This window comes from Limanda limanda, chromosome 4 (genome assembly GCF_963576545.1).
Source record: "Limanda limanda chromosome 4, fLimLim1.1, whole genome shotgun sequence".
NCBI classification, from domain to species: Eukaryota; Metazoa; Chordata; class Actinopteri; order Pleuronectiformes; family Pleuronectidae; genus Limanda; species Limanda limanda.
Window position 1 is genome coordinate 21,688,295 of NC_083639.1, and position 25,271 is coordinate 21,713,565.

Below are 25,271 nucleotides of genomic sequence, written 5' to 3' on the forward strand. Positions count from 1 at the left end.
GTGGCAAGACATAGGCTGCATTACTCGATATGTTTTGTCGGTGCAAATTTGTTATGACAAAGTCTTATTAAGGTGTTGTGATATATTTAATCTTAATATGCAGATGAATGAAGCACGTACATTGAGCTGCAGCTTCCTTTAAGGTATCTGACATGTAATCATTCCAGGTGGTTGATACATTTCATAGACAACTTAATGCCCATTTAATGTTTAGCTTATTTCAACATTTTCACATTCAGAACTATTTGTGGAAAAATAAAAACATCTTTATGGATTAGGAAAGAAATAAAAGCAAGAATTTACCTTAGCAGTAATAAAGCCCTTGACTGCAATAATTATCTCTCTAGACTAATTTCCCTTTATAGATGACAGGAGTATAAGCTACAATATAATACACTAATAATACACTGTACACGTCAATCAGCCTGTTTATTGACCACTGATCCAGCTTCTGGTATCCTGTAGAAAGGCTGTTGGCAGCAGACTGGGCCAGCAGGAGGCGGTGTTGTCTAGCAGGAGATGATGAGAGCGTTCAGAGACTGCTGACTCTGTGTTCGCTGCAGAGGTCCAGCAGTGGACAGAATCTCACAGGCAGCTAGTTCATGGTAGAGAGCGTTGAGCACCTCCAGAATGTGGGCTTTCCCTGTGCAATAAAAACAGCAGATGGTGACCGCTGTGGAAATCATGTTACAGACGAGAACATAATTTAATTCCCTGTCCCGAGTCACTGTAAGTTTTCATTATCACATTTCACATTGATTTTATTAGGGCATGTGAGCTCCACTAACCGTGTTGTGGGTCGCTGCAAGACTCCAAAGTGCTGAGCAAGATTTTCCCGAGGGACCTTCGCGAGACGTTCTGAAACGAGAGAGAGCTTCTCTCAGACGGCTGTCAGACAATTAACAGAAAGTCTGACTCTTACAACAACAGAACTACTCTCACATCTATAATCAGTTTGTTCCACTGTTAGTGTTAGATCACAGAAACATGGTTAAAAACCCACGTGATGTCTAAGACGTGTGGTCGTTAACTCGAACATGGTCAATGTGGAGAGACTCATGTCTGTACGAAGGTTTGTTCTGGTGAATACTTTCAATCGGACTGACCAGAAAAATAACTCCAGTGCATTGTGGGTGGATTCCCTCAGCTGCCAAGTCTGCAAAATTATTTTCATTACTGTGAGTTTCAGCGAGGAGCTTTAGTTCACCTCATGTTCTCCCTCCTGTTTTTTCATTTTTTCACCTTTTTCATTGTGCTAACAATCAAAACAATATGTTTAGACCTTAGCATGGTCCAAACGTACAGAATATATCAAAACCTTGGCTTCAGTTTAACAATAATTTCAGAATCAACTTGTAAGAACTAATTTACTCCGACTAACCAGGTCTCTGAGCTGCTGGAGGAGCTGCAGAATGTCCACGAGTTTCTCCTCCACCAGTGACAGACGAACCCTCTCTGTCTCCAACATTTGCAGCTCCATCTGAAGCAGCTCGGTCTCCTCTGCCTTCTGCTGGAGCTCCTGGACCAAAGAATCCTTCATCTGAAACACACAACACAAGCACGTCTAACTCAGGGAACATAATTTCCTTCTGCATGGATTAAAGGAAGGGTCACATACTATGGTTTATCGGACAAGACAACATCAGAGAGGGATAATAATGGCTGATACTGTATCATGTTGGCATCTGATAGTGGTGGTGGACCAGGATCGAGGTGGCAGCTGCTGATGGATCCTGATGGCGGCAGTGGACAATGATTGTGGACTATAGTGGCATCCAATCGTGATGATGGATCCTAATCTTGCTGGCTGCTGACCATGGACTATGATTACAACAAGACTGCTTGATGTACGATATGTCTACTCAGATACTCGACCATTACTAACAATAATCCTTGACCTTCCATTATGCTACAAAGTGTTTATTCTAGGGCTGGGCAAGTTAACTCGTTTCAATGGAGTTAACTCGAGTTAACTCGAGTTAACTCAAGTGATGAGTTAACTCGATTAATTATTTTATCTCGCATTAACTCAGGTTTGATTATTTATTGTTTTATTGTGAAAGTCAGGCTTTTATTTTGTGAAAGTCTGTTGCTGACTGCTGCAGAACAGGAAAAAAGAAAATAATGCTGCAGAACAGGAAAAAAGAAAATAATTGGCGGATAAACAATCGAGTTAACTCATCACTTGAGTTAACTCGATTAAAACGAGTTAACTTGCCCAGCCCTAGTTTATTCTAATCAATGCTTTAAATACCCTTATCTTTCTGATGTTCTCTATTATACGTGACATCTATTGCACTTCTGTCCATCCTGGGAGAGCGATCCCTCACATGTGTCTCTCTCTATGGTTTCTACTTTCTTTTTAACCTGTTAAATTTTTTTTTGTTTTAGTTTTTCCTTACTCTTGTTTGAGGGTTAAGGGCAGAGGATGTCACACCTTTTTAAAGCCCTATGAGACAAAAAGTGATTTGTGAATATGGGCTATACAAATATAATTTCATTGATTGATTCAAGGAATTGACCATTTCAATTGATAGTGTATCAATGTTAACTGAAATCTCAACAAGAAAGCTTGAAAGATTAATTTGAAACATTTCCATAGTTCAGTAACAATGAAAACTCCATGTATGCGTGCATTAGTTAAAAAACAAATGTGAATGGGATTGGAATAATGGTCTTTACAATAAATTGTTAAAGGTATGTTTAAAATAATATGTATAGTTTGTATGTATCTGTGTGTGTGTGTGTGTGTGTGGTCCAGGTATTACTCATGTTTGTCAAAAGTCATTTTTTGTATTTTAAAATGACAACATCTTTTAAGGTTGGTGAACTTTAGGTTTTTGTTAGGGTAAGGGTTACAGTTAGGCAAGTATGGATTCAAAATAATTCAATGTAATGTCTTCTTACGTTATCGAGACAACACAACTGTGTGTGTGTGTGTTTGTGTGGTGTGCTTGTGTGTACATACATGTGTACATATACTGTTTAGGACAATTTTCCTCGGCAGATTAATACACGTTTGGATTGAGTCAAAATCATCTACAGAGAGTGTAATCAGAGTATTAAAGCAACGTGTCACACAGTGCAATGGTGTGGCTCACTGATGTGTTTTTAATAGTTATTAAACACAAATTGCATTCAATGGCACAGACACATAAGATATATCAGGCTTTTGGGACACAATCTCAATAATGAAAGACAGTGTAAAGTAAAGGTTTTGTATTTTTTAGGGATTTGTTGTAAAAATAAGAAAAAAGGCACAAAATCTTCAAATTTATCCTTTGAGACAAAATGCAGATTAAGAGTCACCCTTGGAAACGTAACCTTTTTGCCTTGCAGGTCTGCTAAACATCTTAATAAAATGTAAAAACATCCAATGTAGATGTTGGAAATTCCCGCGGTGCACCTTTACGTCATAGCACATCGAAGGACAAATGTCTCACCCCACACTTCCTGCACATAAACAAAGCCTCACAGTCACGACTTTGTTTAGTTTCAACTTTTCCTCTCTGAGTGCTGAGAGGTCCTGGAAACACATCACGTCAACCTCCGCCTGTCTTCCTGTGTTGTGAAAATCCTACTCGACTGTAACAAGAGAGCTTGAATTTATGATGTTCTTCAGTGTCATGGAGGACAAGGAGGGGGCGAGGGTGTTCCCGTGGTCAGCTCCAGTGAGATACAGCTGCTCACACACACACACACACACACAGAGGGAGGCTCTGTAGTCCCTGCTGGTGGTTTGGTTAGGTGGAAGCTGCAAGATCAAGCCACGAGCTGTGGTTTAGCTTTTGAAGCCTCCACTTTCATAACAACCGTCGCCAGTCGTCTCTAATCTAGTTTAACACCAAACACACAGCCGCAGGACGCCTTATGAGGCAGAGCAAGGCAGAACACAGAACAGCTCAGTGCAGATCCAACCAAACAGGGCAGAGCATGCAGCAGAGGCCCACCCTGGTGAGATGGGGGTCAGCGGTGGTCTGTACCTGGTCCATGTCTATCTCGGCCTGGCTCTCCTTCTGCTCCAGCTGCTTGTGCAGCCTGGTCACCCTCTCCAGCAGCTCCAGCACAGCACTGCAGCTCTCCTCACTCCTCGAGCTCCCGAAGTTGGACAGCAGCTTCTTGAATGCCTTGTCGTCGCACCTGCTCGACATCACGTGACAGAAGACACACAGACCATCAGGCTCCACTGGACACATGTGTGGATTTACTTATTATTGAAATGGTTGCTTGTCTCTTGCTTTACTGTGAAATGTCTCAGATGTTTAACGTGTTGTGGATGAAACATCAACACCAAGCCCTGGCTAAGGATGTTAATCCTTCAGACTTGCACATAAAAATACCATATTTGATACTTTATTTTATTGTGCGAGTGAATCTGAGTGTGAATGTGGTTGTTTGTCTATATGTGTTAACCCTGTTATAGATGTTTAATAGGCTTCAACCCCTCGTCACCCAACAACATGGCATATAACAGTTATAGAAAGCAGTTTAATGGTTAAATACTTTCTGTCATTGTTATTTGGTAAATTTATTTCATCAGTGTATTGCTGTTTTCCATGATTGGTGACAGACAACATTTAAATACATCTTGGCACACAGGAGCCTGCATAAATTTGATAAATCTCGATGGTCCTTATTATCCACAATAAATCTAATAAATGTGTGTAACATGAAGGTGAATGCTTAAAGAGACAGAGATTTATCACCCTTTGCTGCAGCCCTCTGGAGCTTTTTACTGTACTGCTTTGGTTTTATGGCACATTTACTATGTGGTTCGCTTTCATCAGCCTTGTTTTCAGCAGTGTAACTGTTCTTTTTCACTTTCACAAATAAATTTCTGACAAACCCACTGTGTTCTTTTCAAACATTACAAAGAGGACTGTATAGACTTCTTCTCTATAAAATGTGCCCTTAGATAACTTATTGCTGTGTTTAACTGGCTGCTGAAAGGAGTCTAACATCTATTGGATGGTATTCCAGGAGTAGGTAAAGACCGATAATGAATAGATTTACATCTGTCAAGTAGCCAGAGACAGGGACACCCAGTGGAAACTAGTGTTGCTGTACGTCTGCTGTATATGTGAATCGGCCTTTTCTATGTATAAATAAAGTTAATCCAGAGAAGGACAGAGGCGTGGTTTCAGTTTTAACTGAAATAAAATCATCAGATGATGATCAAAAAACCTTCCTAAACACTTTTTCTTGGCCTCCAAGAAAAAACAACACAAGGTCAAGGAAGGGTGTGAGGGAGAAGTAAGGGTTACGTAGGGAGGGACGGTTCTTCAATGCCTACACTTGTGGGTCCAGTGGGTGACAGCAGATGGCTGGGTTAGGGTAAGGTGTGGTTTGGACTCTGTTTCATCACCAAAAGCTGACGAGGAGTAGCATGGAGTTGAAGTACTACACTACCCATGATCCTCAGGTCTAACGTTTGATTTGTGGAGCTCCCTGTTACCGTGGAAATGTTTACCAAAACATAGAAAATGATGACCGCTAATCAGCATTACATTTACCACAGAGCAAAAATGATTTCCCTTTCAAAGATGCTGAAACAGCAGGCATCATTTGCAATGGTTTATGGGATCCGTAGTTCCTTCATTCTCAAAGTATTGTATAAACAGTCCTGTACCTCTCACGATCCATCTTGTACTCACGGCTTAAAACTATTTCTATAAGGATTTTCTGAAACATCAATGACGAAAATAAATGGGAAATTTACTTCCTGAACCAGAGCCGCTCCACAAGTGGGCGGTCACTGTTTCGCTCTATGGCTCTATCCTCTGCTGCTGTAACTTTACTCCGACATGTGTTGAATATTAGTGGATCTCCTGCCGTGAGTCAATTGTTATGGAAACAAAACAGCCATAGCATCTTGGCTGTAGCAACATTAGCTTGTTTCTTCTGCCTTCAAAATATCTTTTATGTTTTTTCACAGTTTAATTGCAAAATGTCTTCTTGAAATTATAGTATGCCAGCTGTCTATAGACCATAGTGTGACTGGGTTGCAGTGAGCTGGTGCCCTGCTTTGAGGTAGAGTGAGGAGACAGATGAGTTGTACCTGTCTCCACAGCAGGACAGCCTGGTCAAGATCCGCTTCACCTCGTCCACCTGCTTCTGCTGATCCCTGCTCCACTTGTCCTCTTCCTCGTCAGAGGCGGCCTGGCCCTCCACCGATCGAAACAGCTGCTCCTCCACTAGACACCATCAAGAAAACAATCACCATTATAGTAGCAATGAATCCGAAGGACAAGTGACTATACGTTTATTCATACAGATCTAAGACTGGTTCCAAAATTGTTAGGAGGGAAATTAACTTTCTGCTTCATCATGTAATGCACCTAGCCCCCATAGCCACACCTGTAGGCCTATTGGTCTGAAAGCTGGGAAAGTTATCAGGAGTTTGAGTTAATGGGACTAGCTGGTAAAGTGCATGGATGCTTATCATGGACTTTCTAATAATCTTCCATATGCACTAAAGGGACATTAGCGATGTATTCTATGTCTTCAGCAAAAAGACATCTTACTTTTGTCAGGCGTCGTCACAGCACGCCCTGTTGGGGAACAGCGGTCATGTTGCGAATCCGGGCAGCATCTCTGGCCCGGCCTGCTGCTGCCAACACTCAGCTGCTGCTCTCCCCCGGTGCAGCCTGGGAGTTGTAGTTTTGACACCTCTGACCTGAAAGGGAGCAGTGTCTGTTCAACCTGGCTGTTTGACTGCAGGTTCTCTGTGAATACATGACCCCGCCCGGGCTTCTGCAAATCCCACTGCTACATAAACTGGCACTGACCAAGTGGCTAGAACTGCTCTTCAAATTTGCACAGATGAGAAAAGTTCAGTCCAAACCAATTCCCAACATCAGAGAGAACATATCAAGTAACACAAGGCAGTATGTATTAAGCCACATCTACAACCACCATGATAATTTTATAGAGGCCTCTGATGTTGTATGCCAAATCTGGGTGGGGTAATTGAAGCCAGACATTGTATCTTTGAGGCATTTTACAGTAAAGTGGGTCAGTGGTAGAAAGGCGCTCTCAGTGTGCAGGAGTTAGAGTAAAAGATGTGAGGTTAAAACACTGGATGATACAAAAGTTAGAGTGAAACAATTTTTTAATGCATGAACAGTTTTCTAAGCTCTGTTGCAACTGTTTTAATCTGCAGATGAAAAGATGTGTTGCATGTATCTATAAGTCATGTGTTTTATTTGTCCCTAAAACAAGTCCGAGACAAGACTTTGTTCGGATCAATCGTTCTGCGATGTTTTTTGATTTTCAAGGTTTCTCCTGCTGTCTGCTCTTTTGTGTTGCGGGGAAATCCGATAGGGGGCCTTGGTAAATCACAGACTAAGTGTTTCCAGATGATGATGTCTTGCCGAAGAAAAAAAAAAAAGAGAGAGAAAATCTTGAAAAGGTTTTCAACAGCCTGACTCGCTGAAAAAAAAGAAAAAAAAAGTCGAGGAGCGCTCATGCTTATATCCTGTTGGCACGAGGCAGACTACGCTGTAAGACAACATTATATATACGCTGCGTCTGTGTACTACTTTAGATTTCTGTGTGGGGAGAAACGATTGACCACACTGACGGTCAATAATTGCCGCATGATTTCAGGCAATCAATCAGAGAGAGAGCCATGTTTAAATTAGTGGGGGCCGGGGTGGAGGAGAGACGGAGTTAGTTCACGTTGGCCAGCAGCTGCAGTTGGGCCAACATGAAACTAATGTATGGGCATGAACACACACAACTTTGCTGGTTGCTGAGGAAACGCTCAGACTCTGGAATGAACTGGTTGAGGGCTTTTCAAACGCAGGCTTTTGGTGTGACTAATTGCACTTTAATTGACAGTGGCTGCAGGGAGGCTGCAGCCTGTGTCCGGCGAATACTGTGGCCAGGCCGCAGCTTCCCGCTCAGGCTTTTGAGATGTAAAAACGACTTTGTGTCTTCAGAAACAAAAAGAAAAGACTCCGACAAACCCGCTCACTTTTGAGGTTATAGTCAAATGAATGACCTACTAGCTATCACACAAAAATTTGTTCGACTTAGTATTTGACTGTGGTCGAGATTTAAACTGTTTAAAGTGGGTTTCCAATTACATGGTTTGACAGTGATGAGCTAGGCCGGAGTGTTGGGCGGGGGTGCTGAGTATGGGAATTGTGACTGGATGAGCAGAGACTACTGAAAGAAGTCCAGCCAGACATCCTGGGTAGTGGTTGGATTGTGGGATGCAGCAGACATAGACACAATTTGATCAGCTTTTCATTAGACAAGGGATCATAGTTCTTGCCAATGCAGTAAATGACAAAACAGCATGGGATGAGTTTGACCTGCCAAAATAAAAATATTGATTAATTTGCTTATTTTGCTGAGGCAGAGAGAAAGTATTCTAGACTGCAGACTTCACAGTCTCATATGAGTGTAAACATAGATGATTTTGCATTTCAGTGGGTAACAATTAGAGAGTCATGTCAGATTTTGTGCCAGAATAAACCATTATGTAAAATGTTGTTTGTATAGTCTATGCACCAATTAAAATGGTTAACATTTTAACCACTAGTGGCAACATTTCCATTCAGTGCAATACATCAAGTTATATTAGATGGCTGAGATCAACAAATGTATTTTTTATTAAAATGTGATCTAACTAGTGTCGGGTCCGTTTTAAACCTGCCTAAGAATGGGTTGTTTTCTTGTCCTGTGTTAATGCTCCAAATCAACTTCAATATTCCCAAGTTGTCATTAATGAGTTCTCTTCAAATATATACTCAATATACTGTCTTTTTATTGTTTGTAAGCGAGACTTTGTGTGCAGAGCTTTTTATAAACAGTCAATGGTGCAGAGTGAAGTTAGAAAACTTTGTGTTCATCCTACCTGGTTCATCTGGAATGAAGCTTTTAAAGTCACTATTGCTGTTCATGTGTCTGACTTATATTAAGTTTGAATGATTTGCTGAAATGCTGCAACATTTCATACATTCGTGTCGGCTATTTCAGAGTTCTGTTAATCAAATGACACAATGTTTAGACTTCGGATGTTCCCAACTTTTCAAAATAAAAGCTCTGTAATTTAGCTTGTTGTAAAGCATTGCTGCATAAAAACACAGTGTGCTTTTACCTTGTGGAGAAATAGTCAAACAGGAAGTAATATTATGAACGCGAAGTCAGGTGTTTCCACTCAAAAAGCTCTGATAAAAACAATGCAAACTCTCGGCTGAGCATCAAATTACATCTAAGTATATTTAGCAACTAGCTAAAGTAGCATTTAGCAGCAAAACATTTCTTCTGAGGAGTTGACAAAGACCAAAACGAAGCCAAAAGGAGAGTGGAAACAACAAATTAATCTAGGTGAATTCTACCCTGAGTTGTTTAGCCTATTTTAGATCATTGTTTTGATTTTCAAGCATGTTTAAAGGACAATGGTTAGGTTACAGCTTTGACATGTATTTGTTGCAGCAGAGAAGCAGATCTTTTCAGAGAGTGAAAATAATCATGTTAAAAGCCACCACCGAGTCAACAGAGTTAACTATAAGTTAGAGACTAGTTTAAGAAGAAAGTTGGCTGCTACAATATTTTTCTCAGCCGTTCTTTGGGACCTAAAGCCAAAGAGAAAAAGTTATTACTACACTTATATATACCGTAGCTACATAACTTCAACAGAATTATAATGTTACTCTGTGTATATTGGACTGGTGGGTGATCAATTACTCACACATGAGCAATACAAACTTGATGTAGATCTTCTGGCCTGAATTGGCCAAAAAAAAATCAAATTTCCGAACATTTGGCTGATTGCCGTTCGTCCCATTTACAGAATAGAGAAAAGTAAAGTTATAGTCTAAGGTGTACTTGAAAGCAGTAACAGAATGAAGGCAGACTTCAGCCATACAAATCTTGCTGGAAACTTGAAACAGACCTTATAGCTTTCGAGTAAGTACTGAACAAGTGGATCAGACAGTTAATCAATTTAACATTTCCTGAACAGAATATATGACTTTCCCCTCTGGTTTCTTCAAATCACATGTATCAAAGGCACCTCTTGACTTATCCTTGGCCAAAATTGAATTGGGACTTGGAACGAGCTCAGAATAACATAAAAAGTCTGAAGTAAATCCTAACACTATACAGGGAAATTCTATTATAGCATATATGTCACTGTCACTGTGATTGCATAATACAATATTCTTTGCAATAAAGGAAAGAAAAGATCTAACGATTAGCTACGTACATAACAAGCTTGAGATTTAAGCTCTTGGCAGAGAAAGTGCACTAGTGGCATAGTTAAATATGTGGATGCATTTTGTAGTCTATATAATGGAGGTCTAATTTTTACAACCTCCCTTAAGGCACACAGTAGGAGGAGAAGTGTACATGAAGAGCTCTATTGTGCTATGTCAGGGCATTGCTAATTAATAGGATCCTGTTTTCTACCCTATTAGCAAAAGTCTAAAGATGTTCTTTAGGCCTGTGGGGGAGGGGGGCTTACTCCAGCTGTTTGTTGTTACAGCCAGGACACCCAGAGTCCTCCCTGTGTTTATCTCAGTACAACACTGAAGTGAACTTTCCATCAACATACCCCCCTCCCGTCAGTGCCCCCCCCCCCCAACTCCACTCCCCGAAGAGCAGTTTCCTCTTTCAGGTGTCATCGGTCACTGACAGGCTCCTTTCTCTGCAGAGGTTAAAAACGAGGGGGCTGCTGTGAACTTGAGCTTGAACTTAAAGTTCAGCGCTTGTTGGTGCCCTGCAGCATGACGGAGACGGGTGAGGGCTTGTGTTTACATAGCTGATGGTTATTAATCAAGTCTTCTGCAGCCGCACTCGTACAATGAGCTGGTTTCTGGGGATACATATAAAGCAGCTTCAGGGATGTGATTACTGTTTAGCATTAGACTTGAGCCAGCAACCAATGCCTGTAACATTTACAGAGGGTGGTAAAGCTTTCCCTAAGCAAGCAATGCAGTGCAAAGATCCCCCCCTAAAGTCAAACAAATGAGGGTATTAAAGGTAGAGGGAAATAAAACAGGGAGAAAAGTCCAACAAGGGTGGGTGGTATAAGTTTATAAGATATTTTGTGTGTGATGTATTTCTGCTGATGTCAGCATACCTCCTAACCAGAGGGAGGGGGAGTGGGGCAGTGGTCCAATGTGAAAATGAATCCACTTGGCAGTTGGAGTTTTTGAAGGCCGTTCAAGAACAACAGTAAGGCGGCAGCAGCACAACGCCACGGGTCCCACACATCCCATGAGTGTGTCCTTTCCACATTATTTAATGGGCAGGAATGCCGATGCAGCACCTGCTCCACACAATGCCGCAGCTCTTGTGCAGAGGCAGATAAATGGTCCGCTGGACCCTCCTCTTGCCTTCACTCTCAGGCGCCATGCAGAGAGCATGAAAAGGCTGGGAGATTATGCCTCCCCTGGGGCCTGTCTTCAGAGGGCCAGGGGTTAGAGGCATAGGGAGAAGAAGTCTGCAGGCGTATGACTGAAACAAAAAGTGAGCTTTAAAATTGCACACTGTGGACACATGTGCTTAGGTACGCTCTCTAGAAACCCTTGGACTTTACACTGAGACACCTGGACTCAAGAGGCTCATCAAACTGAAGAAAGTTTGGATGAAAGATGACTAAACTTCATTTCAGTGAGAGATTCTGTATCTCCACTCTATATGTTTTTTTGGGGGGCTAAAAAAAAGATAGAAAACTGAATGAAGCCATTCATCTCTTGTGGTCCACATGAAGCATGGATGTCATTTCGTGAACAAACAGTTGAGTGTTTCCTTCTTCCTCCAGATGGTATGCTGTCCTCCCCCTCTTTTCTTTTTGTTCCTCATGCAGTGTTTCCTATTGTCTAATCCCTCTGGCCATCACCGAGCTCTAAAGGTTACAGTGACACATTTCTACTCACTTTTACCTTGTGGAACTTAAAAACACCAGAGCTACAAATGACACTTCTAGAAGATCACACTTGAGACAAACTTTTCTGTGCCAATCAACTCCACTACAAGGCACAGCTCCCATCTGAGCTTCAGCCTGCACTCGGTTCTCATGCAATCCAAAGAAATCACAGACGTTATGCAACAACACCCACACATCTTAAGTTTCATACTGATGACCACATTTTTTAAGCGTCTGCTGGGATGTTGATGGAAAGTGGAAAGGGGATTTTCTAGATGAGAGAAATGAACTTTTACAGAAAAATACAGAGGGAAGGGAAGGAAACAAAATTAATATGCAAATAACATGTTATAGGAGCAGTTCCATATTTCAGGAAAAAAATGTATTGTATGTATTATTCTACTTGTTGAGACTTAGATGAGAGCCCATCTATTGACTCAGCATAGGTCTATATGAAATTGTTATCTTCGTTAATCACAGAGGCTGGATTGGACACAGTTAGCCTGCCTATGTGCAAAACTAACAAAATCTGCCAAACAGCACCTCGTCAACTTATTAATCAGCACTTCATATTTCAAAAACAAGACATAAAGCCGTTATTTGTGAGCTGTAAATGTGCCAGAGATGGATTTTGTTACTTTGTTACTTTTGGATTTTGGATTTTGTTACTTTTGGAAGTCTTAAAATAAGCTAATAGAAGATAGCTAATAACTTTATATTATCCAAGACATCAACCAGGCTATTAACTATTATTAGCTTTTTGTAGATATTGAAATTGGTGTATATCAGGGTGATAAGAAAGACATGGCATTACAGAAATACTGAACTAGTTACGGGTTAATTTAGAAAAGGTGTCCCTATTACACACAGCAGTACGTCTCGAAGAGAGTGCTGACAAGTTGAACTTTATATGGTTGAATGTCCAGCTATCTATCAATCTTAGTCACAATTAAAAACACAAATTAAGAGTTATTTTTTTATTACACATAACGTTATAATAAGCCAATATAGCATGGTTGGCAAATGTTGTTAGGGCTCAAATTTAGTGCTTCGAGAGATTACATTTTTCACGTTTTTTGTTATGTGACCTCTAGTGGCCATAAGAATTATGACGGGAGGAAAGGAGAATGTCAGGTGACATTTTATATTGAGCGACAAAGTCCACGTAGTGAGGAGGTCGAGTCAGTGTCGTCGACCATACCTGGATGAGTTATTTATTATATTATAACCATGACAACCTCCCTTAACTTCAAAGAAGTATTTACTCTAACCCAAACCCTGACCTTTCCTGAAACCTAACCAAGACGTTTTTGTGCTGAAACCCAACCAAACTGTAACAATTCCATGATTGTAAACCATGTTTTTGTTATCATTACCATGATGACGATGGTCCGGTACACCACCACTGACTGGTATGCGGCTACTGTTACACAGCCACTGGTTTACTCTTCTTGCCTATTATTGTAACCATGGGGACAAAACTCGGCCACACTCTGTGCATCTTTTTCAGCAGATGTTCCTAGTAGGGAGAGACAACCTATTGTTTCTGTTCAAGAACTTGTTGTGCTTTCGACATCATATGGATGCATCAGCACTGACTTTCTCCATTATTTTGATCTCATGTGGAATCCACAGAACAGAAGCAGTGCCACATATCAACCCCCCCAGCCCTGTAATTCTCTACCACTGAGAGCTAATCTCATTACTTGTCACAGCAGTTTAAGAATAAGCCACACAGATAATATTACGGCCACTCATTTCAACAGTCCCCGAGACGGAGTGCTGCATCTCTAAACCCGCTGAGTATGAAATGAGACGTCTGACAGAGAGACGGCAAGAATTATAATGATAATTCAACATATTAGGAGCAAGAACTAAAATATGAAAAAAAGACAGAAATTGTTTTCCTCAAAAATGTAAAGGGATTTGGTTAAACCGGCACCTCTCTCTCTCTCTCCTGTGCCACAGGATGAGTTGTGACTGAGCAAGCATTGAGGCTTTTTATACACGGAGCTCAGTTGCTAAGATCCATAGGACGGGGGTGCCTATGTGGTATTGTTCATTGGGGTGCGGAGTGAAAGAAGTGAACGGAGATTGATGGGAATGGCCAGTCTGTTGAGCTTCTCACTCAATGGAGCTCTCTCTTGACAAGTCCGAGCCTTTCTAGTGTGGAATTATTTACCATTAGGGCATCAATGGAAGGGCAGTGAAAAGACTTGGGTACGCAGTCTGCATAGATTAGTGGAGTTTAGGGTAAAAGGAGGAGGTATTGTGGCTGCTAGAATTCTTATTTTGAACCGCAGGTAGTAGTGGGGACTTTAATCATGTAGGTCCGGTTGCATGTGACTGGGTCTTAACATTATGTAGATGTTTTCACCATTTAAAGACATCTGCTATCTAAGAAAACCAGACCTGCAGACACTGATTATATGGTTGGAAGAGGGACAACAGACACAGAGATAAACATTAAACATTTAAAAGTCCAATTACACCCTTACTTCCACCAAAATGAATAGTTCCCAACGGTAGCGGCGCTCAGGCAGCACCGACCTGCCACACACGATGCCTGTTAAATAAACTAAAACACAACAAGGCTGAAAATTGGAATAGTAAACCACATCAAGGCATCATAAAAAGCAGAGCAGAGTTTTCCAGGCATGAAGCCAGAGGTAAACAGAGCCATTTTATTCTAGGAAGAATTATAATTCATTATGGTTCATCTGGCCACAAAGGCCTCCCTCATGCAGTAACCTGCCAGAGCAAGTCCTTCTTCTTCATGACATAATGAACAGCCAGACATTGTTTAGCTCAGAGTTTAGACAGCTGACTGGACCTAATGGAGAGCTTTGGAAAAAAGTCTATGTCTCGTCTATGCCCTCTGTCTGTGACCCTTGGGCCAGTATTTCTTTTGATGCATCAACATGTTGCCCAGATAATATTAAGGCTGAGCCTAATGCCTCGAAGCTTCTACCAGTGCCATGCTAATCAGCATCTAAATCAGTATTCTAATGCATTATCATTATTATTAGAATACATCCAATACCAGTAAAATCTCAAATAGCTGATGAAAAAGTTATTCTCAGACAATGACATTATATGCTTAAGAGATAGTTTGCTGCATTACTAACACTGGAACAGTGAAATGTGACCATTTACCGGGGACCAGTTTCAATTACGCTACCAAGCCTTTGAAATAAGTTAAGCATCTGAGATAACATCTACGTTTGCAAAGATGACCCCAAACATTAGATATGTCAAAAGAAGAACAGGCTTATCACAAACCTACCATGAGTTTAAAGCTTTAAAGCCCAAAACCAAAATTCGGGAAGGCCATATTAGGAACCATCTTTATTTCTATATAAATATATCTAAAAATAATCAATATTAAAATGTTAGTAGTAAACAGCATGTTGCGGTTGCAGCATTGTAACTTTTTCACTCCAGCAGGTTTGTTACCAGGATTTTAGGATATGATTGTGTTTCACCAACATCAATGTCTACACCACCACCACCTGAAAGGTTTGACCCGACACCAAAACATCTAAAAAGTCAACGTTTTCTTGTTGTTTGGATTTTAAAATTCATTCTATTTCCTGATCAATTGCTATGTGTTTTCTCTACAATTATGTCCAATAATACCCAGATAATATACAGAGGATGTGATCTTAATGTCCTCCAGTTAAGACTTCAGTATGTTTCACAAAACTAACGCAAATGCAAAAGTATTAATACTACTTTGAAAAGAACACTCCCAGAACAAACTGCTTCCTTGATCAAACCACAATATGTTTGTTTCTCTGTTGTCTTGAATTGAATAATAGAAGAAATGGAAATAGCAGAGCAGACATTTGGACTCAAAGAAACTGGTGCTGTTGCATTTACCGCAGCTGAACTCCTACACACTAGAAGTGATGAAAGGATCAGTGAGAAAAATGAAAAAGAAACATTGGTGGTTAAACATTTCTCAATTTCACACATCCAACCACCTGGTCAGTTGCTGTATAGTGTATGTTTCTCGAAGTTAAAAAGATAGTACGTCACACACAGACTCAAATCAAAGGTTTCAAAAGCTGTTAGACAAACGCTTTATGTGAAGCAAACCTAATGCTTCATGGTTAGGCTGTGGCTTAAGCAATAATCTGGTTTCAGGCTCTGAATCCCAAACCAGATCTCTGATTTGTTAAGTGATTCAGATTGGTCTGGTATTGTGTAATATGAAACCAGTTAATGCTGTGGATGATCAGTGTATGCAGTAGCTTAGAGTGTTTTGTTGGTAGTCAATACTGCATGATACAGAGTTTCCACAGTTTTTACCTGTAGTAGAGGAGCTCTGACTCCAGCTGGAGGATGTGTCTCTGCAGCACTGGCACGTGATTGGCCTTGGCCTCCAGTTCCTTCACTTTACCCAGTCCACTGAGAAGCGCCTGCCTGGCCTCCTCCACCTTCCGCCTCATGCCCACCTGCTCCCTCTTCAGAGCTCGGTTGCAGTCCTCCAGAGCGGCTACAGTCTCTTTGGAGCTCCACAGCTCCTGCTCCAGTCTGTCATTACACAACAGGGCTTCCTCAGCCTGTCGGTCTCTGGAGGTCTGCAGCAGTTCGATCTCGTGGATGATGTTCTGCAGGCTCTTAAGGTTGCTGTAGGTGCTACTTTTCAGGTTGCAGTTGCTCGCAAGGGCAACTTGTTTCTGGCTGGCAACAAAGCAGCCGTCCTCTGGTTTGTGTTTGGAGTGACTCTTCCATAGTCCTACCTGAGGAGAAGAGGAACAGGTGACCTGAAGAAACTAGATCAAAATATTCCCTGAAATTACTGAAATGGGACTAAGCTGCAGGAACAGTGGCACCTCCTCCTGTTAAAGTTTTATAAATTGTAAAACAAAGGCTTAATTAATGCATGCTTGACAAGCCAAGTGCTAAATATCCGTTGTAATCGAAGATATTGTATGTCTCACTTTCTCCTAGACCCTTGATTCTGCAGCTGTAATATGTAATATGTATAATTATAAAATGTAATATTATCAAATCGTTTTTGGAAGTACTTGTTGTAACAGATGCTTTAATAATGGTTAATGAATGATTTAATTGATGTCCTAACTTAAGCTATGTTTTTAATATAGTGTATAAACATGGCCTTGCTGGTTAGTCAATAACAGATCATGAGATTCTCACTCTCTAATGAATCAGGTCTTAGTCAGAAAATGAATTGAGTTATTAATAAAGGGCAGTGGGTTTCTCACCCTTCTTGCAGGTTTTATGAGTGGCAACAAATGCTTCTATCTCATGCTTTAGTTAAAGATTAATAAATCCCTCGATGAGTTAGAACCCATTGGCTGGTAAGTTGCTCAAATCCATGTAGCTGGTGTTTACCTTCCTCCAGAATGACATTGACTGAATGTACAAAACGCCATTACAGAAATACCAGCTAGTTATGGGTTCAGAGAGCACAGACATGATGATCTGTATATGGTAAAATGTCCTGCTATCTATCAATCTTAGTCACAATTGAGAACAAAAATTAAAGGTTCTGTTTCAAGATTCTATTGAATGACTTTTCCTTTCATTTAGTGGGCTCTTGAAATGGACCATTGGGCCACTTACCCTCCTGTTAAGGGAAGCAGGGCATCCAGACCAACAACAAATGATCTTTTTAACAGATTCACTATTGTATTGATATTTCATAATTGAGTGATGAGCGTTTTCAATCACGAAAGTCGTTTTACTATTGGCCTTGTTATACACTGAGAAACCTTGGTACAACTTATGAATGAGGCACCAGTTACAAATGGTTTATAACTGGTAACTAATTACTATGTTTATAGTTGTAAATCATTCACTAACGGTTTATAGCTTAGTTATAACCCTTTAATAACACTCTCAGGCAGTTGGTGACAGGTTGTCTTGGGGCCTAAAGCCAGAGTATGTCTATCAGAGTAGGTTGGCCATGGAGCCATGTTCCCAGATTCAATAACTACTATTATGCTTAATGATGTAGAATAATGTTTTGTGTGACCCAAATTAAGAGGAGAACATGTAAATATTTTTTTGTGTGATTATAACCCTCCTCTTCTTAGATAAAGATTACTGAGTACAACTCCTTATTCCCCTCTTTCGCCCCCTGCTGCAGCACTGTCTCACCTGCAGGGCCAAGCAGCGGGCATCACTGCTCTGAAGTGCAGCTCTCATGTCCTCGATCAGCTCCCTCAAACTTGCATTCTCGTCCTCCAGTTTGCTAATCCGGTCCTCGGCCTCCTCCAGAGCTACTATCTCCTCGTAGCACTCCTTGGTGCAGGAGCCGACCCTGCAGCCGGAGGCGTGCCGCCCCTCCTCGGAGGGACAGGAGCCGCCGCTCGCACCCACACACAGCAGCTGCTTCTGCCGCTTCAGGGGGCTCCTGAGGCGGATCTGAGTCTCGATATGCTCGCTGTCCTTCCCCACCAGCAGCCGGCCGTTCTCGTAGAGACACCCGGCCTTGGTGCTGAAGTGTCCGCACAGTTTGGCGTGGAAGTGCCTGAAGGTGAGCTCGTTGGGTAAACTATCCAAAGCTCCGGCGCACTCCGAGTCCTCCGAGTCTTTGTTCAGTCCCAGGAGCTCACACAGGATGTTGAAGTCCTCCACGGGGATCCTGCCTGCCCCCTGGTAGTCCATGTGATGGAAGATCTCCTGCAGGTACTGATCCAGGCCGGTGGCCAGCACTATGATCTCGTTCTCCACTCCCCGGTCCAGTCCGTAGTGGTAAGCCAGGGTGCTGACTATCCATTGCGTCCTGCGCGCCGGGCGGCTGTACGGGTCACTGGAGTCTGTTGCATCCATCATTTCCACCGGGCAACATCATAGTTCCACAAACCTCCAGGAGTGTCAGTGGTCAGGACATCCCGAGTGTGAGTTCTGCTCCTCTCTGCTGCAGCTCCCAGTCTGCACACTGCTGGAGCTGAACGGAGGAGGCGTGTGTTAAAGCACATTTGAATGTTGCACTGCCCCCAAAATCCAAAAGCAGGGGTCCCACTGAGTCAGTAACACACACACACACACACACACACTATGTAACGGTCCCATACTGCCTGAGTATAACTACAACCAGGTGTAAAAACTGGTGTCATTCACTGGGGCTTGACCTGATGCCCAAGAGCCTAATAGGCTGTGCAGCTTTGTGTTTCTGGACTTTTTACCTCAGAGTGTGTATGAAGGAGTAAAATGCCTTTTCAAACATTACGCAACTTGCTTTGTCCCTGATGTAACATTCACAGCAGAACTTTTAAACACATGGAAAAGCACAGGTGCCCCTAACAATGGCTCTGTTCAGTACACGTGTCCCAGTGAGTGTGAGGCAGCATGAAAAATGCCAGGACCCTGAAACTGAAGCAGCTAAATGGAATCCAGCCACCATTCATTTTACTATTTACACCTGCGGCTTCCCGCTGTGACTGAATACGACCTGTGAGCTCGTTTGTCTTCACCACGAGCTTCTGAATGTGATGTTCATCTAAACTGAACACATGGCCCATAAATTATCCAGGTCTCTCTCAAAGTTTATTGCACATACAGACATTTCTCATTCCGCTTTATTTGTCTTTGTAGATGTTTGATTTTATATATGTAAAAGGCTTTTGTTTTCTTCGTGGGGTTACTTTTGAAAATGTATTTGAAGAGTTGGTCCCTAATGTGTATTAGTTATTGTTTTATATTTGTTATTACTGTCAGTTGTTGCAGATTATTGGTCTATCATTGCAAAATCTCACATACACTATTTTCAGGAAATATAGCCTATTTATCCAGCCTACCACCCCAAGTTCTGTAGCTTAAATAAGAATAAATTAATAAATCTACATACCTTCAGAGTATAATGAAATAATGCTGATTGTAATGAATCATTATACAAATAAAACATGTCGGCTGTATTATGAAAATTAATCAAATAGTGTGAATGTCATTCAGGCTAAACTGTAACTGAGCATCACATCCCTGCCTCTGTTACGGGCAACTTATAAAGTATATAATAAATTAATTAATTCCATAGTTCCAAGCACATGTACCATGCATATGTCACTCAGGTTTTCAACTAATTTAACTGTGCAATAATCTGTGAGTGCAAATATAATAATATATTTCTGCATTAATTTAATTCTGTATATTCATACTGTCATTTTCTGATGACAAAAGTATTGGTTGGACTAGGCCCCTTAGTTCCAGTGATGGGATAACTTAATGCTTCAGTTTACCAAGACATTTTATACAATTCTATGCTTCCATCATTGTGGGACAAGTTTGGGGAAGGCCCTTTTCTGTTCCAGCATGACTCTTCCCCAGTGCACAAAAGCAAGGTCCATAAAGGCAGGGTTGGGTGAGTTTGGTGTGGAAGAACTTGAGAGCCCTGACCTCAACCACATCCAACACATTTGGGATGAACTAGAACGGAGATTACGAGCCAGGCCCCGTGTCCAACATCAGTGTCTCTTCCCAGAAGAGCAGAAGCTGTTGCAGCTTGTAGTGGGGAACTCCATATTTATAACTGGATATAGAATGGGATTTCATAAAAACTCCCGTGTATATGCTCCAATACCTATTTTTATTGTTCACTCAGTGTGATTTGTACAATTTGACATTCATAAAAATGTTATATAGCCATAAACTGTAGCAGCAGCGCATGAGGCCAGAGCCACTGCTCACTTCCTGGACTACAGTGGTTACCATAGCGACGCTGGTCGCGCTGAGAAATCCTAAACTGTGGAGGAAAGTTTCAACACTTCACTTCAGTGTTAGTCATTGAGTACAGAGAGTTAAGTGACGTGAAGAGTTTGATTCGTTATATTAAACTCTTCAAGAAGACAGCTCGTAACGTCACATTCCGCCTGAAGTCTTCACACTCTGCACGTCGGGAACAACAACGTGAGCTGAGGTGAGAACACGAAAGGAAAAATAACTTAAAGTAAAGTGTTATTCAAAGAAGAAGTGATTGATATTAATGATAAAACATTGTTTCTAATAAACGTGTAATGGCGATGCCCATTCAAAATAGAAGCCCGACTGTTCCTATAAGGAATAATTTAATCAGTCTGATTATTATTTTGGGGTATATTTCAAATTCATATTTTCTTTTATTTATTTATTTTCTGCATTTATTTTTTCAGTGTTGCTTCCATGTGATGGTGGACACCGGTAGTGTAGGTCTATTAACTTAAAATCAGTATCACGTCATATGCGAATATACAGAAAACGTTGCTCAAACATAAAACGCATTTCTCCCCATAGACCCCAGAGTACAACTGTATGTGTGTGCGTGTTTGTGTGTGTGTGTGTGTGTGTGCGTGTGTGCGTGCGTGCGTGTGTGTGTGTGTGTGCGTGCGTGTGTGTGTGTGTGTGTGTGTGTAGGCACGCTGTAATCTCCTCCAGTCAGCGTGTGCACACAAACATACTAATAATGTATACTTATATAATTGTGATATTCAGTGTATTTTCCTTTCCCTGTGTTAGTTCTTGTCATCAAGAGAGTAAGAACGGTGTGGATCTGGGTTCTAATGAATTTAAGTTAAGGCATTGTTTTACAACCTTGTGATGTACTGTATGTCTGTTTTATAAGACTCTAACCAGGCATGATTGACCGTCACAGTTTTTTCCCACATTAAGGTTTTATGTAGATCATTTTATTGGGTATAGTGCAATCAGGGTATAACAGATTCAATATTTGTGAGCTATTGCCCCCCAAAATCAGAGACTCTCCTTCAACATCCTCATCGTAGTCGAACTGGTTCCTCTTTGGTTCTCCTTTTTGCTCTCCTCACTGTGCTAACTTCCTGCTGTACTGCATTAAGGTGTCTCCCTGTGGGAGCTAAATCCCAGCTAAGATGACATTTCTTAATAATATTTCCTTTGATTCTTGTTTTTGCTTCAGATAAACTAAGGGAACTATCCATGACCTTTTCATGATTCCGGTATCCACACAATGGTATAGTAACAAAATTCCCATCTGGATCTACACAGAGTCTCAAACAGCTCACCAACCAAATTTTGCCAACTTCATTGTTCGTTTTTTTTTATTACCAACATCAAGGTGCATTACCACCATCTACTGTGTCTTCATCTTCTCAGTCTTCTTTATGCTATGTCACAATTTGTATTTGAACGCATGAAAAACCATGTTTGGACCTTTAAAGGAGTCTTTTCTAGTGTTTTTGTTAGGATCTCCTGACACCGTTGCATGGGTTCGCCTTTGATGTTGAACCTATGTTCGGATCTCTTACCTTTCTTTATTGAGATTCTATAGGTCATTGTTAGGTAGACTATGGTTGATTAGCATGCTTAAGCTTAGAAATTATGTTGGGGTGCAACCAAAACAACTCCTGTGTCTGCTCTTCAAGTTGAGGTGGGTTAGATGCCTTTGCACTCAGGTGGAGACAGTTGATGATGAATTACTGGGCAAATCTTCAGGGGCATTCTGAAGATAGACATCCAACTAAAAAGGTACTTCTTCCATGTTTCTAGAATGAAGGGGCCAAGGTAGAGTGTTTTGCATGGAGCAGGATAAAAGTAGCTAAAGACAGTAAAGTTTGATTCGGTTTATTTCTGGTTGGGAACCAACGTCAGAAAAGCCAGAAAAGCCAGGAAAGTTATACCCCTACTACAGCATTGTCAGTGACACCACCCGCGTTGTTCCCCTCAGTGTCTACTGACTTCTTTGGTGGATGATAGATTGCAAATCATCATACGATATATTGATGGATAGAAAAGTTACAAATCAGGAAGGTTGTTTTGTGCAAAGATTTGTGGTCAAGTCCGTAAAAGTATTTTTCATCTTACAGTATGCAAGATTTAGTTAATGAGATATAATAAACCCTGTACATATTTCAAAATATGAATATTGTAACTTATTTGGATACTGGCAACCAGAGGAATAAATGGCAATGATGGGATGGATTTATTGGCTCAGCAACCACTAAAGAATGTCAATATAGCTGGGATGTAGCTCACACAGGGAAGTGAATGCTGTACAGCGGGAAGTGAGCACATTGAGGGCGGCAAAAAGGAGCCCCAAAGAGGAGATCCAACAGGATTATGCAATTACTGCCAAAATTGAGGAGTCAGTGGAACATGTAATGCTTTACAGAGAAGCTAAAGACTCCCTCATTACCTTTAGAACCAGACTCAATGGGGGCGACCATCTGCCTCGACCGGTTGGGGTGAGCAGAGAAAAATGGTAAGGAGAGGAGGGGAGAGAAGAGAGAGAGAGATAGGGGGGAGGGGGAGGAAAGGGGGACAGGGGGGAGAGAGACCAGAAACACTTGTGCACCATCAGGTATCTGCTGTGACTAGTGATAATTAAAACAATATCAGTGTAAAGATGCTATTGGTTTTTAATGATACCAGCAACAAATCATATAATAATTACTTAATAATAAGTATTATTCCTAATATTAATAATAATTACAACAACAACAACAACAACCCTCATGGTTGAACGCCCTTATTGTAAGTTGCTAAAAAGCGTCAGCTAAATCAAATGTAATGTAACATGTAAATAAATGAATGTGGGGCTAGAGAGGCAAAGAGAAGGGGAGAAGTGCTCAGGGGATGATGGGAGTTCCCCCCAGCAGTCTAGACCTATAGCAGCATAAGCAGCGAACAAAGAAGATTCGATCAAATATCAAATACAAACCGTTCAGTAGAGGAAGCAGATCCAGTAGATGGTGGTAAAGCATCTTGGCGTCAGTGGCCACCTGCCAATAAACTGAACATAAGAAGAAGAATGAGGTTATTTTACCACGTTAAAACTTGTCAGAATCACTTATGTCTATATACTGCATCTATAATACATCAATTTAACACCCTATTCCATCGTGGCAGAAAAATAAAATATTCCAGACCCCCGTAAACCTTTCCCTACAATGATAGCACTTCAAATTTATAATTTTCTGTCAATATCTTAAATCAAAGATGGGTCTATGGAATGTAGTTGGTGGCTGTTGACGTGAAAGTGTTTTAGGTCTTTTTAAGGAGAAATGTTAGCTGCTGAGTTATGAAGCTTTGTTTTTTCCTCTTACAGTGTTTTTAATGTAAAATACCACAATGGAGTCCAATCTCATTGCCAACACGTCAGCGACAGATCATGGCAGTTCACGGCCAGACTGTGAAAACGTTTCAGTTGAAGGCCAGGAAGGTTTGTCATTCACGGAGCAGTGGACAAGTTCAACTGAGGATATCACATTACAAAGTGATGACGGCTCCTATTACACCAAATGGACAGTTTTCATTGCCCTTGCTGTTCCAAAAGGTGAGTTTGTGGCACAGAGCATCTGAAACATTAACAATAGCTCAAGTGCTCAATCTGCTCAATGTGCTCTCACTTTATTCATAGTCTGCTGAAATGTACTTCAAATCAACACAACAGTCTACTGTGGCAATTAACAAATGTATTTCTTCCTTTGTTTCAGTTCCAGCTCCTAAATCAAAAAAAAAATTCATATCTGCCTTTGTGGTGATAGGCCACAAAGCTCAGAGCTGCTATCATATTGAATACAAACTGTTGCCAGGGGACACAGAGACAACCAAAGTGGACCTATTAGTGTTTGGTCCAGGAGCAAAACTGTTCCAAGATGATAAGAGCAAGGTAACCATGACCTGGTGCATGTGTCTGTGTTGTTCTGTATGTGTGTCCTTAATGAGGAATTCATGATCATCCTGAATATACAACAATGAAGCAGCCACATCGACTGTAGTAACAGTAAATTACCTAATATAGCACAGGAATCGTTCCTGTAATCTCCTCTGGTAGCAAACACACTTGACCGTGCTACATCCCACTGCTGAATAACATTGAAAAAAATACCTTATTAAAAGGTAAATGTATGAATTTTGTTCCAGATTCTGAGATCGTGGTATGAAGGAGATCGGATATGGGTCGGTTGGAGCCACAGTTTCAACATCAGAGTTAACAGGGATACATTGATCAGTCTAGTTCCTCATAAGATCAATCTGAAGATATGGAACGCTATGTACAGCCTGTCCAGCTTTCAGGCCCGCGCTGATAGACTGAAATCCTTTAGATTGCCAAACTTTTGGCCTGAGGATTCAATTTACTCATGTGGTAAGGATGAATTTCACCTGATCAAACCTTAAATGTATATTCTATTCTTTTTTTACAATTTAAATCTATGTTGTATTCTACTTTCTAAGATGACATCAAGGCCATGGTGGCCAAGCTGACAGCAAAAACAAAAAAAGGCGAACTATGGTTGGATCCCAATTTGGATGTGGGCTCAGAAAAAGGTAAATGAACGTTTTCCACCTTTTAAGTCAGAATCAATTGCTTTCACCATGATATTTTTTTAACCCTTTTGCACAGACAAGAACTTGGCTCCTCAGGCGACAACAAGTTTTCCAAAACACCATGCTAATGATT

At 41.1% G+C, this 25,271-nt stretch overlaps 1 protein-coding gene across 1 annotated transcript; it reads right to left on the reverse strand.

Moving 5' to 3' along the window:
* Window positions 1-509: 509 nt before the first annotated feature.
* On the reverse strand, window positions 510-18,694 carry efcc1 (EF-hand and coiled-coil domain containing 1). The gene is made up of 8 exons (XM_061070631.1): window positions 18,017-18,694; window positions 16,199-16,632; window positions 6,525-6,676; window positions 6,059-6,194; window positions 3,984-4,140; window positions 1,382-1,540; window positions 789-858; window positions 510-643 (listed from the first exon to the last, which is right to left on the reverse strand). The coding sequence occupies exons 1-8, from the start codon at window positions 18,692-18,694 to the stop codon at window positions 510-512; spliced, it is 1,920 nt and encodes a 639-aa protein (XP_060926614.1).
* Between the last annotated feature and the right edge of the window lie 6,577 nt (window positions 18,695-25,271).